This window comes from Diadema setosum, chromosome 13 (assembly GCF_964275005.1).
Source record: "Diadema setosum chromosome 13, eeDiaSeto1, whole genome shotgun sequence".
Lineage (NCBI taxonomy): Eukaryota > Metazoa > Echinodermata > Echinoidea > Diadematoida > Diadematidae > Diadema > Diadema setosum.
The window spans coordinates 14,918,820-14,937,563 of NC_092697.1; the positions used below are offsets into that span (position 1 = coordinate 14,918,820).

At 41.9% G+C, this 18,744-nt stretch overlaps 1 protein-coding gene across 1 annotated transcript in view; it reads left to right on the top strand.

The window, feature by feature from the left end:
* The first annotated feature begins 1,745 nt into the window (after positions 1–1,745).
* Positions 1,746–18,744, top strand: part of LOC140236723 (protein patched homolog 1-like) — a 77,545-nt gene continuing 60,546 nt past the window's right edge. The window contains exons 1-3 of the mRNA XM_072316649.1: positions 1,746–1,832; positions 2,351–2,458; positions 4,372–4,564. Of these exons, the coding sequence (XP_072172750.1) occupies positions 1,794–1,832; positions 2,351–2,458; positions 4,372–4,564 (340 nt within the window). The 5' untranslated portion in view covers positions 1,746–1,793. The remainder of the gene's footprint in view (positions 1,833–2,350; positions 2,459–4,371; positions 4,565–18,744) is intronic.

Genomic DNA, 18,744 nt, shown 5'->3' on the forward strand with positions numbered 1-18,744 from the left:
TTACAGTTACATAACCATTGCGGAGGGTCCCGTTGTATTTTTTGGGACATACGGTATTAATACCTATCTATCTATCAACGTATCTGCCCATACTACCCGTCTATAACACATCTATATATTATCTACTAGTATCTATCTATCTATCTATCTATCTATCTATCTATCTATCTATCTATCTATCTATCTATCTATCTATATAGCAATCTATCTATTTATCTGTCTATCTATTACTAGTAATCTATCTATCTATCTACTGTTTTTGTACCTAGCTATGTATGTATCTATTTATCTATCAAGAAATCTCAGCCCATGGTGTGATCAGAGTAAGCATTTGAAACGAATTCCCGTACAAAATGTGACCCCTGCACAGAGGAAACAGAAAAACATTTTGAAATAATTATGAAAAAGTGATATTCCTGTTACAAAAAAAAAAGGAAAATAATCCAAATGTGTCATTCCTCTCGTTTGGTAGGCCTAGGTCTACATCTTTGTCGGTGTCATGAGCATGAAAGATGAACTACGGTGTATATCACTTTGTTAGAAGTCAGGGCAGTAGATAATATTGAGACCATAATGAGAGGGATTTGCATGAAAAAATAGAGCAGGTAGTATGTGTCAGTACTTTGGTTGAATGGAATTTATTGCAGGATATTGTTACAAAACTTTCAAGCTCAATAGTATTTATGAGAAGTAAATGGAATTTGATTATTTTCCTTTATTTATAGCACGTCAAATAATTATTATCAGCATATAGGCCTACATGGCCTACATTATTGAATTGTGTTGAATCTTGACAAGATGCGATTCTTATAAAGTTATAATATGAAGGGTTTGGGCGTGTTTGCCAGAGCCAACTGCGTGCATTTAGTCTGGTCTTGCTATAATTATTAGGAAACTGTGTGTTTTTCATTAATAATTTAGCTCTCCATGACCCGAACATGCAAGGTGTACGGAGAACACACACGCGTGCGCGCTCACACACGTTCAAGGGAGAGAGAGAGAGAGAAAAAAAAAAATGAAATCGACGAAAGTGTTATGGTGCAACTCGATAGGTTCTTATTTAGGAAAAGGTCACCAAACTTTGACCCCTGTCGCCGCTGTAAGGCTGAAACCTACTGTCACTTTCATGCACTGCAACTATTTTGCCTTTCTCAATCTCGCTGCCTCGCAGATTCGTCAAAGCGATTACTTGCTCGCTCTTTTGAAAGTAGGGGGGAAACTCTCTTTGCTGAATTCTCGGCGTGAACAATAGAGTTGCGATGCAGTGAGGATGCAGGGCATGAGTCGAGCTCGAGTATGTACACGCAGTGTTGTTGGCTACTTCCGACGTCTTTTTCATGCTCTGGGCCCGCACGGTCCGCTCTGCGGTATGGCCTGGCGCTGACTCCATGTGTGTGGTCCGCTAACTTTTTCCTCCTTCCTTTTCTGTTCGCGTTGCTAGGCGACTAATGACATACGTTGTAGCGGGAACAATTGGAGGTCCCGAGCCGACCAATGGGAGCGGTCGTGCTTGACCTAGCGCCTAACGGTATGACAGGTGGAGGCGGAGCCTGCTGCGACCGACAGCCTCGCGCTAAACTTCTCCAAATGCCCGGCGCCCGTAGTAAGTCGTTCGTAGTAGTATGTGCACCAGTGGAGAGAGTGAAACGAACACACACGAACCGTAGCAGCCGACCCGAAGAGGATGCTGGCTTCGTTTGAATGAAACTTGGAAGGCTCTACTCTACACAGCATGCCCGTTTACGTGTAAACATTGTTGAATACTGCTGCTGGAAACCTATGTATCCCGTAGGATGGAGCGTTGGGCAGTGCCTGCCACTCCCGACTCCGAGGTAAAAAATCAAAGTTTTCTCATCCAGCGATGTCCAGCTATGACGAGGAATTAAACGGATATTTTCTTACGAGAAGTTACCTTGTGTTGTGTGTGTAGGATGCACGCCTTACGGACGTACGTGGGAAGGATGTTCCGTGTGATAGCGTGGTTTGCTAATATCATCACCCATCAGTCTCCGGGTGAAGAGCGCTTGGCATGCCTGCTTGATGGCTCTGGGGTGGTCGCACAAGTTTAAACCGCCGCGGTAGGGCCCTCATATCTCACGCCCAAATGCTGGGCTAAGGCGAGGTTCTCACTACATACAGCTACAGGGCTCTCTTTATAGCAAACTTTCCCATCTTGAAAATGAAGAGGCGTGTTAGTAATGGAATCGAGTCTCCCGTTTCATCATCGATTCTGTCTAGTGTACATAAGCATGGGTGTTTCTTTCACTCTTCAGTGATTATTGTATTCATTCGTGAATTCATTCATTCACTTCTGTTATTTTTCTTATGTGTGTCTGTGCTTTTCATACAGGACGGGAGATTATCCACCCCTGGAATACCCGAGGACTTCGTATACGAGGAATTGCTAACAAGGACTAGCTGGACCAATGCAGAGTATGCCTTCAGACAAGTGGAACGGGTATTTAATCCCCTTTTCTTTTTTTATGTTCATGGTGTGACGACGAAGCACAATTTCAAGGCCCCTGAAATGAACTTGCGCGGTGATGCGGTTGAGCTTGGATTATAAGTTTTAAGTGCCAAAGAGAAACGTCAATCCTTCATCACCACGTGTATAGTGAAACAGTTTTTTGGTATTTTTCTGTGCCGGGACGGAGCGGAGCAGCATATCCATGTGGCGCCCACTGAAGTCGAAATATTACCAGCATTGGAAATACCTCATATTCATTGCATGAAAAGCTTGATTTGCACTGTTAGGAAGGAAGAATCTGATTGCATCTTTTCCTAAACCGATATATTTCTGTTTGCACGTAATAATGTAATTTCAAAGTGTGTATCCTCAGTTTGTTATAAGGTAACTCTACAAAATGCTGTTTATATAAACAGGCTCAGAAGTGGAAGTAGAGTAACTATAGTTATAGCAAGTAAAGTTTGCAGCCGAGTGAACAAAATGTAACGTCAACAATGATACTGATTGCCTTGTGTATACTCATCTCATTCGTCGATTAGAACTGTTCAGAAAACAGCTGGTTTATATTGCCTTTGTCTTCACTTTCTTACCCCTTCCTTCAGAGTTGTTACCTCATTCTCAACCCATCTTTCAAGGCTGTTGTAATTATAAGTTTCTCGCAACGCCAGATGATAAAAAGCAATGAAAATTTTCACAAGTTAACGATTGAATGAATTTTCGTGTAAATGCATAGAAATTTCCAGTCATTTCTCATTCAATTATACCTTCTTTTTTATCGATAATTACTGTGTATACGTGTACTGCGTATAGCAAGCGTTGTGGTAGTGCGTGAGCGCATTATGAAGTGAACGGAGTACGGCCCTGGTAGTCAGATACCACACACGGCGAAACATCGCGTAGGCAGTGACTTGTTACTGCACTGGTATTTCGTAAGGGGGAAAAAAAAAATCTGTACAGCTGTACCACGCACGGGATTTGGCGAGAGTGATTCTACCGATTCGACCTCGTCGTTAGTTGACAAGAATTCTTTTACATACCCATGTGGATATCATTAAGAATGACGAACATGTACTTTGGTATATATTATGATGTAAGTGATTCGTGGAAAATATCACTTTTTTCTTAACTCCCAGGTGCATAGTAATCGGAGGGTTATAGCATACTAGGCCATTTACTAGCGTATGGGATGGAACACAAACGGTCATTCTCCGCTTTGCTATCGTCTGCTGACGAAACGGAAATGCGCACGTCGGATTGAATGGATTCTCCTTGGAAAACAAAGAAAGCAAGAAATCAGGGGCGAAGGATCAATAGGATATTCATAGCTAGTGCGTTCACCGTTCCTAAACACAAGATGGACGGAAGATATACTAGAGATTAAGAGTAAAAAAGAGATGGATGAATTGGGTTACTTTTCAAATGTGATTTGTGTGTTTTGCGTTGTAGATACTATTTTGCAATTGTTTAGAAAGTCACTGACGACGGGAAGTCCACGGCTGCGCGGAGGAGGGCAGCGAGGCTCCGCATTGGGGAAGCTTTGGGGAATAATCTGGGGTCAAACTATGAGCATCTGGCACTGCACACGCCAAGGTTAGCATGCTTCATGCTATGCCGCCGACAGTGAGTGTGTGCTTGTGCCATGCCGTTGTTCGAATGCGAAAGTTCCGTAAAAACACACACACACGATCCAATTGCCCGTAGAATACAGCCACTCGCGTTTATGCCATGTAGGTTTGATGCCCTCTAACTGTGGCGGCAAGTCGCTTTTTAGAAGCGTTACCGGGTCTAGGCCACTCCACAACGCTTGTTTTGGTAGATGAGGGAAATTATCCACAATTTCGTCTGCTAGGCTTGACACTCGACAACCAGATGGTAACTCTGGTTTGTCTGTTTCCCCCACGCAGGGCAGAGCACAGGGGAACAAGGCAGCCTTGTGGCTGCGGAGCAAGTTGCAAGGGCTGCTCTTCACATTGGGATGTTACTTGCAACTCCACAGTGGAAAGGGGCTCTTCCTTGGACTCGTTATACTGGGCGCATGTGCCGTGGGGTTGAAGCTCACGAGAATCGAGACGAACGTGGAAAAGTTGTGGGTACAAGGTAAGTTAGACCCTTTTAAGAATATTTCGGTCTCAATGAACGGAAATCTTTGGTTGATAATTGTGAACAATCATTTAATGTGCAGAGAAAAGTTTTTGACGCGACCTTGTGTAGGGAGTGATTGGTATGAGTGTGATCGTGATCGAAAGTGATGACTGCGTTCCGATATCTTCCGCGTCAGTGCGGCGTTTCTAAATATCACTATGCTAGACATTTTCTGTGATTCTCCGCCATTTTTACGTCTGTTCAAGCATTTACTCTAAATCTTATGTCGCCTAGCCTGTTTTGATGTGTCTCGTCGATTGAGGAATTTATAAAGCCCCCAATGTGAGATGGCATGAACGTCTGGGGGGAAAGTTTGCTGCCTCGTAGGACCAACTCGGGTTATCTCCCGATGGGCCTGGTAACGGGCGTAACAGCGGGCTGCGAGCTCCCTACTGCGCCAGCAGTGGCCCGTCGCTTCCCCGTTGGTCACATGTGGCCTACTTAATTTCGCCTCTTGGCCTTCGTGACATGGTGTCCACATTCCTTCCGCCATCTCAGTCGGCTCGTGTTTGGATGTGGTGCAGTGCTGAATTGGTGCTTGATATGTGTGGTCCATTGCTTTTGCCATTTCATTTTTTTTTTTTAAAGTTCAGTTCATATTTTCTTCAGATTCTTTGACCTTATTGTGATTGTGTGTGTCTTTGTTTGTGTATGTATGTATGTGTGTGTGTGTGTTTATACATGTGCTATTTTTAGGGGGATTTTTTAATAAATTGGATATCATTCACATTTGTTAATAGCATACCCCTTTAATACAGGAGATATATTCTGTGTACTATAATATGTTGTATTTATATTTGTAGATTATTATGTTTGGTTCAACTATATGCCTATAATACTCTTGTTTGGTAACTTTGATGGTAACTTTGTACACAAGGTCAGGATGGTTGCCTCAACATATTTCAGAGCTCTCCATTTGTGTAATTTACTGACTTTAATGATGTATTGTCTTCTGGCTTCAGACTAGTTGAAATGGAACAGTTTAATTTAGCTTCTGTGCTTGTATAAACTGTCAAAATCTTAGTACTCTTGATTTTTTATAAAGGTATTGTAATGCCACACATGTTGTTAACCTTAATGATAATGCTATATTTGTCATCATTTATGTTAGAAAGAAATAATTTTGATGCACAGTAAATCTTGTCATCAAAAAATGTTATCAAAAAAATTCCCTATCAGTGAAAATAAAAATATGTTTGAAATTGATGATGCAGACCCTGTACCTTGGAATTACCAGAATATTTCACCTCCTGTGACAGTCAGTATCAGAAATGGAAATTCATGATAATTAAGGAACAAATCTCTTGGCCCCTTCAAACCAAAACATCTTGTATCATTTTTGCAATGTGAACATGGTTTTGGAGTCAAAAAGTATACACTACAGTTGGAGCTGGTAGATATATTACATTTAGAAGGTAGAAAAACATTGCCAGTTCTGTCTTCATCTGATAGAAAACAGCCCTTTTCTCCCTTCCAAATTTAAAAAGTGGTCTTGTGCTGAGCCAGAAAAACTGGAAGGGGGGGGGGGCATGAGGTGGAAAAGTGACAACAAAGTGACCCTACAGGACTGAGCTGAATGAGGGGAATTGTTTGCATGGTTCTAAATCAACAATTTTAGAAGGTGGAAGGGGATAATGAAGTGGCCTCCTGCCCACCTAGACTTCCTTTTGGTCCAACAGCCATTGGCATTCATCAGTTTATCTAGGAACTGGCTCAAGTAGTGGAAGGCCCCCACACTGTTGGTTCAAGAGCTAAGCCAATGGAGTAAAGGTGTGGAGAGTGAGTTGGGAATGGGGAATTACAAGGTATTTGAAGGTATATGTGTGTGTGTCGAAGCAATTTCTTTTCTAGCATTGGCGCAGCTTGGCTGTTCCGCAAAACATGTCCACCAGGATCTTTGCAGAACAATTTCTTGTTACGTGTGGTGAGAGAGCAAATTTGCTCTCGAAAGCAAGCAGGAAGGCCAGGAGAAAAACACTAGTTGGGCGCTAGACCAAAGGGGCTGGATTTGGGCTAGTAGTTGGTATAAAGTTTCGGAAGTTGTTTAAAGGTAGGGAATCCCATTTGCATGCCTTAAATGAAGAGTTGTATACACACAGTGGTATGTTGAAGAGAGTATCAGTTTAGAAACTCCCCTAAAGTATTGAAAGTGGAAGATAACATTAAGTACATTTTTATTGACCGTTAGATTTTAAATTGAATTCTTTTCGGGGCTCACCGTAAATTCCAATACATTACTAGGCTACCTTTGCAGACCCATGCACTGCATGTGTGTCCATCATGTATATTTTGTGAATAAAGTTCATCAAAACTTACAAACATTTCTATATACATTCTTGCCACACACTTTCTTTATCAGCTCTTATACTTTTAGATTTGTGTTTATAGATGAAAAATGCAGAAGACTGTAACAAAAAGGCTTAAGTGTGGCTGACACACAGAACTACTGAGTAGTTGAGTTTTGTGCATTATTCAAATTGTAGATAACTGTTGACTTCCAAATTTCTAAGCAGTGGCCTAAACAAGTCCCTTGAGGTTCATATTTAATGTTTTGCTGCATTTTGGGAGTTCTGTAAAAGGTATCCCCTACCTTTAAGATGAGTGTGTATTTCCTTCATCCTCACACTTCCCTATCAATCCCATGTTGGCATTATATTTGTTCAAGATGTTTGCCTGTGAAGGGCAGGGTAAATTTAGATTGCCACCAATGTATACAGCTTGATTTCCTGTAGGGGGCTACTGGAATTGTATTCGATCAACCTTACGGTGTTTGTTGAGACCGTGCTGTGTCAGATGCCAAGCACAAGCCAGCAACTTTTCAAAACCTGCAGTTCCACTGATTTTAGGAGCCATAGTATCATTTTCTTTTTCAAAGTAATTTTAACCTAGAAGGTTTCCAACAAGATACACTGATCAAAATACTTGACTGCATTGGAATGTTTGATCTAGAAGTGTCTTTCATCTTCACGTTCATTTTAGAAATGGCCTTTAAAACACTGTAGGTAGGACTCTTTTGCCTGCATAGAAAAGAAACAGATGTTCAAAAATTTATGACCAGATACTATATGTTTCATACCCAATCATATCAACCAAGAAACATTATATACACTGTGTATGAAACAGAGGAACAGTTACAATTCCTGTTATTAGGAGTTAGGCAGATGTTGTATTTGAAAATCACATTCTGGGTATCACCCCTAAAAGCCATAATAATGTTTTGCTTTATCTTGACTAATGAGTAAAACACTCCCCCCCCCCCCCCCCCCCGATCAGCTGTATGTGTATGGTATGAAATATGCCAGGCTTACTCCATGATAGCAAGTAATCATCATTAGTCCATTTATAAGTCTTTCAGCATTCTGGTGTCGGAGCAAAGAGCGATTGTGCGACTTTTCCTTGAGCGGACACTGTCATTCTCTCTCATCACCGCATCACCATTGAATGAATGGAATGTGCGAATGGGCACAAAGGGCGAATGTGTGAACTGGGGACAAATTGGAAAGGGGGGGGGGGAGGGGGAATTGTCATTTCTTGTGTTGTTATTCTTTATGGATGAGGAACATTGATTGAACTGGGACAAATGGGTCAGATCTGAGATGAGTCCCCAGGACACATAACACGCAAGAAGTACCTCCTTCACTTTTTTCATTTTCACTCGTCACCCCCCCCCCCTTTCACAGTTTTGCAGGCATTACAAACGTGGACAAAGGAATGTTGGTATTAGCCGAACATTGTGGGCAGGTCTGAATGTGGGTAAATTAGTAGGCATCGCATTGTGGGCTGATGTCTTGGACTGATGCATGACAGACGGATATGATAGTCAGGGGAGGGGGATAATCTTCCCCAAACAAACCGGGATTTAGGAAGAATGATCTTCAGTCATGTGGTTGCTGAAAGAAATATAGGTAGAGATATCCAACACCAGCTTCATTTGTAGTAATGGCTGGATGTGTTTTTTTTTTTTTATGGTACTGGTTGTTCATCTTTTTTTTTCCTTGTGGTATAGTAATGCCAAATCTGTAAATTTTTCATGCCATTTGCTCTCAAGCTTCTGTGATAGGATACCTCACATTTTCCCAAATTTAGAAATGGCAAGAAGGTCAGCTATAGGTTTTTCTATTAATATTATAGTTTGTGGATAGTAGAGTTTTTGGTGTAGTAGGGCTTCAGGTTTCCAACTTTTTTATGAGGTAATGAGAAACCTCTTATGAAATATGAAATAGTGTACAATTCTAAGAGGAATGAAAAAAAAAAGAGATTATAATTGGCTTTGATATGGCTGAGATATCCAGAAACAAAGAGGTCCTAATAAAAGGTGGGACTCTTTTTTTTCTTTTTTTAAAAATCAAAACAAACTTTGAATACCTCTAGAATTGAATGCTCTTTAATATCTTGTAAGTGCATAGTTTCTAATTATCTGGCAAAAAGTTAAAACCTGAATCTCCCATCCAAACCAAAACTATACCATCCCTTCAAAGGTATTGATACTTGTTCATTGCTGTGACACTATGAAGTATTGTCCACAAATTGGAATGAGTGGATTGGGGAGCCAGGTTTTCCCTTTGAAGTGAAGTAATTCCATCACCCCAGAATAGAGTGCAAGCCCAGCCTGTGATGGGAACATTATTCCCCCCCCCCCCCCCTCCAATAAAAGGGAAGTTTGCCAGAAGTCTCCCACAGTGGCAGGGCATCCCTGTGCGTTCTTCTGTGGCGGCCAGTCCCTAAGTTCCCATCACCATTGGAGATTGGTTGTCATGACAACATGAGCTCTTCCTCCTCATCCCCCTTCATCTAGATAGAAGACTAGTGTTGCCCTCTTGAAATTCAACATGAACAATCATTCAGATTTACCTGATAAAATATCAGTGTATTTTTGCTGAAAAATAGTAATTGCATGGTTGGCCTCAGTTCACTAGACTGTTATAAATCAGTGTCATAGAGAAGATAAACATGGGAGTAAGTTGTCAAGTTGGCGTGAGACTGTTCAGTTTAAAGTTTGAGATAGGTAGCCTACATAATATCTTTCAACATTCTTGCCAATGCTGACTTTAAAGGAGAATGAAACCCAAAGATACCTGTTAATTTAGTGAATGGAGCAATATTAGTAGAATACATCAGTGGAAGTTCCAAGGAAAATTGGGCAATCCATTTAAAAGTTATGAATTGATGAAGTTTGATGATGAAACTGCTGGATCAGAAGACTACGGGGGATCATGATATCTTATATGCACTATAATAATATTAATATAAAGAAAATATTAACAAAATTTAACAGATTTTTACTTTTCTCGCATAATGAAAGACACAAGACTTGCCTCTTTCAGAATGCAGGGACAATGATATTACCCTTGATATAATGTCAGTAACAAGTCCAAGGAATGTAGGCCCTATGCTTTTCATATGAAATGATATTTTGTGGAATTTTCTTTATATTTTCTATATAAATATCATAGTAGTGCATACATACAATTGTATTGAATGTCATGATCATGATCTGCAGTAGTCTTCTGATCCAGTGGTCTTGTCACCAAATGTTAAAAATTCAAAACTTTTGAATGGATTGTCTGATTTTCCTCAAATTTTCACTGATGTGTTCTTCTGATAATCCTGCATTTACTCAATCCACATATTGGGATACCCTCTATGGCTCAACCATGCAAGGCAGTCTACTCTGTGCTATAGCATACATCACCAAATATGCATTATTGTCTTAAAAACCAACTGACCTTTTACAAAACCGCCCGCTCAGATGCTCATCTAATTTTCTGGTGAGAAAACAGTCGACAAAATTCGGGAAGAAAAACCGCAAAATGTGCCAAAAGCTGTCCTCTTACTATACGTCTTGGGGTAGAAGTGCAGGGGCCCCCAATGGAGAAAACAACACCGAGGAGCCCTTATAAACCATGCTCGCAGAGAGCCACAGCAGCTGAAAATTGCATTAGGGGCGAGGATTATTTTAGCCTCCTCTCTCTCTCCTCTCTCTCTTTCTAGCAGAAAGCCACTTTCCCCAGGCCCATGTTGTAAGTGATTCCAAGCACTCGAAGTCGTAGTAGCAGTGTGACGCCTGCCCTGTGCAGAAATCCAATTTTGGAGACTCTGGAAGCTGGAGTGAAATGTCTTGTGCTCGTTGCTGTGGTTGTAATAGGGACAAGTCTGGAAGGCCTCACAACACTTCTGTTGGTCCTCCCCCTCTCCCAGCTTTCCTGTACTCCTAGTCCTATCTCAACCACCGCGTCCTTCCTTGGCGACCAGAGGAGATAATATAGCCCCTTCCTGCTGTATGCAGGGCTGCACACTAACCCATTTTTTTTCTACTGGTCCGACCTGTCTGTCGGACCAGTAGGTACCCAGTTACGGTACTGGTCTGACAGTAATTGTTACTGATCAGGGACCGTCATACCAGTTGTGTATCGGTAGTAGCGTGATCATCTGGTGTTCTTGTCTGATGATATAGATCTCTTGTCATCAGAGATGACATCCAATGAAGACCCTGGCATTGTGGTCATGTGATTTACTGTGGCTGCAAAGAAAGTCTCTATATTCCCCATGTTGGTGGTCTGCAGGAAGATAAGATATTGAAAATACATCAGGTATTATTTGAACATACATTGTATGATACTGTAGCTGTATGTTTTGGCATTCAAACTAATGTTTTTTGCTTTCAAATTGTGATCAGTGAGTGCTGTGTTTGACACTCCAGTAGCTGGCTGAGTTTTGCTGAAAACCAGTTAACTGATCAACGTTAATTCATCCTCTCAGTCTCATAGATATTTTTCCCATTGGATATTATGTTGCATTGAACATTGCCTGAGGCTGAGATGTGAACAAACTGAAGCAAAGGTGGTTTAATTGTGGTTTATCAGCAGTCAATATGAATTGATGGAAATTACCCCAGAATGCACTACACAATGCTGTTTACATAAAAAACCTCCCCCAAACATGACAGTCACCTTGTTTCTATCCTGAATTGTTCAGAGAGAGGAAGACATTCGGAAAGTTTTCCCATCCTCCCCATTTTGCTTCCCCCTTTCATACTGTATTCTTCTTTTCTCTCCTCTTCCAAAGTCCTTTCTCCTATCTTCCTCTCTTGTTCTTTGCTTATATCCTCTCTCCCTCTCCTTTTCTTGTCATTTTCATCATTTCTCCGCCCATCTCTTCATTTCCCCCACCCTCTCCTTTTCTTTCTGACCACTATGCAATTGTACTAAGCCAGCCTGGTTTATAAGGCCTTGAGTAGGAGCAGTTTGGCCGAAGGTCACTCGAAACTGACCAGTTATGATGACCACTAGAAACAAAGGGGTGGTTGTGCAGGGTATGGGCGTGCTCATTTCATTGGCACAGAAGGTAAACACTGGATATTCAGGTTTTTCCTCTCATACCTAGCCTCCTCTCTCTGCTTTATGTGTTGGGCTGCTTGAGTGAGTTAGATGGGCTGACAATGAAATGTGAATGTGTTGCCTAGATGCGAAAGACTGAAATTATCTGAAAAGGCTCTAAGTGATAAAATTGTAGAATTGCTATAGATTCATTTGTAATTGCCTGTACTTTTTTTCTTCTTCAAAATTACATCTAATTGCCCATTCATCTGGTGCCCCTAACTGAATTTGGAAATTTTTATCTCGAGATGATCGTATAAGCGTATCAAGCAGTTTAAGGTCCTGTGGACCCAGGCGTGAGGAAAACATTCTAAGTGCGACTTCCAAGAACTGATGTGGTGCTTTCCCTGGATGAACAACTGTGAATTATTCTTGGTGGGGGGGGGGGGGGGGAGGCGGGGGGGGGGGGGAGACTGTGGTGTGACAATACAGCATCCACTCATTCCATTGCTACATTTAAATTGTCACATAGGTAAAGTGGCTTTCCTCACTCCTCCTTCTTCTTCCTCCTCTTCTTCGTCTTCTTCCTTCCCAATTTCCCAAGAGGCAGGGAGGGAGAAATATTGTTTGACAGGTGTAGAGAGGGGGGACCAGGGGGGCATGCTGAGAGCTGGGAGACCCCAAGTCAGGTGGGGGAGAACGGGATCAAATTAACAAATATTAGTGTCCCCACCTCCCAACAGGTTTATCCCTCTATGCCAGAGATCAGGGGGGAAAAGCACAGCTAGTTATAGCTCACTGCCAGCACGAGTGGGATCGCCACGGTTCGTGCAGAGTTCAGGCACTAATACTGGTGTTCTCCTCGGGAGTGCTTGAAGTTTTTCCGTGGCTGCGTGCGAGAGAAAGCGTAATGTGTTGGAATGTTAGGCTGTGATATAATGGGAGCAAGTTTTCATCTTGTTGTGTTTTGTAACCTTTGCCTTGTTATTGGCCAGTGCTTTTGGTTGTAATGTATGTGTTTGCTGTGTGATTATTATGGAATGACAGACTTTTATCAAGGTTGATGTAGGCCCTACAACTGTATGTTAATGGACTGAGCTTATTCTTTTTCAGGAGGAATAACATGCCGTAGATTCTTCTGTAAGGTGCAAACACCAATGCTTAAGCCCTATTCCATTCTTGATGTATCAAGCATGAAGGATGGGTATGTAAGTTTGCCGTTAAGATGAGGACTTTGATATGAAGGAAATTTTGAAAGCAGCTTTACAAATTACAGACAATATCGACTATAATGTAGCAGAAAATGGCTACATGGCATTGCATACTATAGCTTGATATCCTATATGACTACCTTGTGTCATTTCAATATTTAAAAAGATGTGAAACTACCCAAAGTGTTGCTGTTCAAACAAAAGCTTTGAAATACTTAAATAAATGACATGGTTATGCTCCATTTCAACATACTATAGTGTATGTTATGGTAATTAGGATGTACCATTATGGATTAAGAAAAAAAAAGTAAGGTTTCCATCTGTTTCAAATCAGCATAATGGAGAAATGAAATGTTGATGATTTGCAAGTGTGCACTCCGAGGTCACTGGCTGGATTGATACACTTCCGAGACAAGTATGAATGAGTGAAAAATACAACTTGTGTGCAATCGTGGAAGGCTTCTGCCTTGAAACTCACGAGTTTATGAGTTACTGTACTTGTGAGTTGGGTATGCTCTATGGCAGCTGTGACACTTGAAGGCAGCAGAAGCTTGGTGGGTCTTGTAGTATACCGAGTAAAATGTTTGGCATCCAGAATATTGCAATCATGATAGAGAAATTAAGGGTGGCTGCACCCATTTGCTGGCGTCTAATTGTCCAATTTTGTCTTGCCCTGGATCGGGAGTCTACCTTCTCGAGTTCTGTCACAAAAGCCGCCTGATTAGAAGTAACGGTCGTGCCGGTGCAGCCATTCAGACCCATTCGGCATTCCCGTCCCCATTCACAAAAGCCCCCGTGCCATATATATCCACTCCAGGAAAGGAAAATTGCAGTTACACTGCTATAAAAATTTTGTAAAGAATTCTTGAGGAAAGTGAGCGTTGTGTTGTTTGAGGGGGCATGTGAGAAATCAGAACTGCAGTTGGTGCCCCACTCAGAAAGGCAATCCCCTCCCCTGCCCAACCCCTTCCTTAACCCTTCCAACATCAATAGTACTGCTTTTGAAAGAAAAGACTGGGATTATAACTTCTGTTTACTGCCTTTAGATTGATGATACAAGTTATGTGCTTGCCACCTTTCTTCAGAGCGATTAGCATTCCTGAACAATTTGTGTGTTTGTGCGATTGTCCATGTGCTTCAAGTTTTCTCCTCTGTAGTTAGAAAGGAATGACTCGTTAGAGTAGAAATGAGGATGCTTAACTCTTGTTTGTGACCATTCTTTACCCGTATCTTCTTTATCTTGGTCTTGGATCATAATCTCTACTTTCATTTTTCCTCGCCTTTTCTCAATCCATTGATATTTCAGCTTTTGATACCCTTGTCTGTCACTGATTATGTTTGGCCCTTTTAGTAATCATTTTAAACACCTATTCTCGTTTTCCCCCCCTGCACTTGAAAACTGTCAGGAAGGATTTGTGATTGTTTATTTCATTCAAGTACAACTTGTTCTGTTTGGAGACGAATCCCCCTAAATGGCTATGATATCATATCAGTGGTTGGTATTTATTCTTTGGTGGTATTGGTCCTAGGAATGAACCTCTCACTGTGTTTTGTGCGTAGTGGTCATTGAACCTGGCGGATTGCAACTTGACAGCCACTTGAGTGTGGCTGCAGGGAGCGAAAGTGTTGAAGCTGCTCTCAAGAGGACTCACGAGGATTTTAGGGCGGCGATAAACTCTTCCCTCAAGTTCTAAGTCTGTCTTGGACCATCCTGTGGCCAAAGCCACTTATCCCCCATACCCTCTTTTGGGTCCCCGGTATCACCCCCCTCTTCCTTCCCTCCCCCCCCCCCCCCTCTCCTCCACCCCTCTCCCGCTGCTCATCAGTTCATTATGTCCCTTTTCATCTGCCACTTGTTCTTTTTTTTTCCACTTGTGAAGAATCTGTGGGGTCAATGCCCATGTAGGTAGGTTACCTCTCAGTGAGAGTCCAGTATTGTATAGGGCTATGCCTCAGCTGCACCACTGGCTAATCAGAATGAGATTTCTTGCATGGAAATTGTGGAATGCCTTATTGACAATCCTATGAAATTTACTGTCTTTCGTAAGTTCAACATTGAAGTCGTGGTATTTTTTGTAGTTTGAAATTTACCTGCTAATTTCTGATATGCTAGTCCCACATGCCCATATCTGTATTTTAAAGTTTTTTGCTTAGTGGTCCTCAGATTTATTTATTTTTTTTTTTAATCATTGTTGATGAAGTGGAAGTTCAAAAGACTGACAAACATGTGAATATTTTTGTTGCATCATTGTTACTCATTGTGACACTGTTTTATGGATGGAAACGTATAGGTATAAGATTCCATGCATCACTTCAAAGGAAGAAATGGATAGAACAAAATATTCTGTCTGGCAAGGTCTTATATAAGACACACGTTTCCTTGACCTCCGTACATGTTTATTACGACAAGGTGACAAGACGAAAGGGTCGGGAGCCCCATATCAACCAGCTAAATTGGTCTCTGTATGATTGTCTTATACCTTCCCTGTACACAGTGACACTACTTCACTACATGACACTGTTGACAGTAGACTCACTTGCTCAAACCAACTTCATTTTGTTGGGGATATAGCTGTTCTGTGTACGGTATCGGTGGAGGCATAAACCCCCGATATAGCTTTGGACCCATTGGAACACTCGAACAAACACCACCTTCACCGGGGCCATTCAGAAATTTGGTGCTAGGGTGTGAAGGAGGACAAGGAACATCCCCCTGTGTGGTGGTCCTGTCATTACAGGGGATCATCGTGGGTCTGTTGTGAGGCCCGATTGTTAATCTCATTCCAGCGGCGGGGAAACTCCCATTGTTCGCACACTGAGGCGTAGCGACAAAGCCCCCACATTTGAAAGCAAGGGGTGGAGAAGAAAGGGGGAAAGTGGAAAGGGGGACTACAACAACAACAACAAAAGAGGAAGGAAAAAGAAAGAGTAAATGATGAAGGAAATCACTGAAATGGTAAGATACTGGACAGGAAAGAAGACAGCAATGGTGTGGCCTTCAAAATATATTGGTGCCCATGCTCACTAATATTATTAATAATATTATGAAGAACTTGATACGAGTGACTGCTGTCATAAAAAGCAGTAGGTGGGACTGATGCGCTGCCCAAAGAGAAACATCTTTATCATCTAGTGTTGGTATATTATACAATCTTGAGCAATATTAAAAGGGTTGGGTGACTTGTTCAGTACTCGGTTGCAGTCATGCTATCTTGGTGGTAATACATCAAACTGGACCCCATAGAAGACCAGCTTAACATAGCTGAATATGGGCTATCCAGCCATCTTCACAGATGGAAATGAACAAACAAACTTTTAAACATTGGGCCTATAATTGATGGGCTGCTGGATCTTGAATGTGATATTGTAAACTATACCAGGGTTCTCGTCAAGTTTCGAAAGACCTTCTAAGCTGGTGAAACAAATGGAAAATTCCGAAGTTGGCATGAATACAGCTTCATCTGTATTTAGATCAACATCTCAATCAGTCAGTTGTGCATGTTCTGCTAGAACTATACCAAGATAGCTTTTACATTTGGATGTAATATAACCCCATCACACTTGTTGCTTTAGATAAAGCATTTATGACCATCTCCCCTCGTCTGCCCTTGTCTGCCCTTGTCTGCGGCAGTGTTCAATTAGGTATTATTTTGCTGATGAACCGATGTATGTGCTCTCTCTGTCTGTTATCAGTGCTCCCATCTGGGGGTACCAGCATAGCAGCATCATTCCCCGCGTTCCCACTGGGTCCCGCATTCGGGAAGGAAAGTCCTGCTTTCCCCTCCAAAAGCATAGGCTGCGTTCATCTACCTTGAGAGAGAGGAGAGAGAATTACGTTTCAAAACATGTTTTGAATTGGTGCTGCATTCATATGACCATCTATAATCGTGATTTGGTGTTGTTACTGTGTAGCTGCTTTGCAGCATTGGACCCGGAAAGTAAAGGTCAACTGGGTACCGTTGCCCCCAAATATGCCTTCATCATATACGCAGAAACAATGGGTAGAAATCACAAATGGCGCATACTTCTCTCAGCGAACGAAACCGCTGGAAGATGACCTAGACAGCTTGGAGATGTAAATGCATTTCATAACAGCATTGCGTTTATCTACTCGCAGATAGGTGATCATGCTCCCAAATGTGTTTCAAATGGCGCCTTGAATGGTGATTCAAATGGGCATTTGTAGATGCATTTTAAAATACGGTTGCATTTAACTGTCACCCAATAATGCCTCAAATATGTTTACGATTGTGATTCTGCCTCTGAAAATTTTTAGATAAACACATCCATAGTGTGGACGGTCAGTCACAAATATAATTAGATCTCTGGAACGGAATGTGGGGTCCAGTGTGAACGCGGGGACTGTGGGGGCACTGTGGTATAGAGTGGATAAGACTCTCTGACTTTCATTTGGAAGTCCCGTGTTCATATCCCGTAAAGTACCTATACGTCCTTAGACAACATGTTTTTACCCACCACATCCCAATCGACCCATGTGTGTGACTTCGGGTACCTGTCAATGCGCAGGGTGATAGTAGTGGCAGGGCCCTCCTGTAGAACAGCCATGGTGGCCACACTGAAGAGGCTACCTTGGATAAAGAACAACATATTTTTGTTACTTTGTGTTGTTGTTGTTGTTGTTGTTGTTGTATCGTTACTGTTTCTGTTGTTGTTCATGACTTTATTATCGTCATATTTTTAACCACCAAGGGCCTAAGTAAAGGCAAAATCTGCCTGCTTTCGTAATGGAGTGGGTAGGAGATCTTTGTAGGGACGGAAGATACCGATGCTAGCTTTGCTCATGGTGTGGTACTTTCAACGCATTCTCCTCGGGCCTGGCAAACCATCCAACCATCCATCCATGCATCTTATCCCCTCTCCCGATATGTTCTATCTGTCATCGCCACGGCGATGCTTGATGGTTCACGGCTTGTGTTGTGTGGTCTTCGCTCTCCCCCTCTCTCTCTGTCTCTCTGTGCAGGGTGCAGTGTGTGTGGGAAGAAAAGTTCAAGGGTGGAGTGAGTGTAGGCAAAAGAGGGGGGTGGGGGAGGGGAAAAAAATGGACCAGATAATATCAGTAGTCTCTAGTTGCTAGACATCCAAAACTACATGCATCACTGGTGTGTGTACTTCGGTCATCTAGAGAAGATGGAATAGCGCATAATTTCAGTTTGCACATATGATCGTGAATATTACAGATTGTACTACGCTCTGTGTGTAATTGGATTGACTTGTTTTGTACACATAACGTTGTGTTGTTGATGCAGCACCATGCCAACTCCTTTGTTTATTACCAGGTATATTAATTAGTATTCTTGGTAAACCAGGTTTTCAAATATGCCTCCCGTCTGTAAGTTAATCCATAAGAGCATGAAAAGAAACAGTTTTTCATGGGCCTACATAAGCATTTCATTCACCTTCTCCCACCAATTACGTTTCTTTGGCAGGAATCCACTTAGTTGTTGCTACACTGTAGGTAGGGCAAGCCTTTGGCAAGCTTTGTGCTTTTTATGGGCAACTTTTGCTATTAAACAAAGCACATGTAGAATTTAAATGAATTTGTTTACTGAAACTGTCCATTGCTTGCTGTGTTTGAACCAGGCAATAT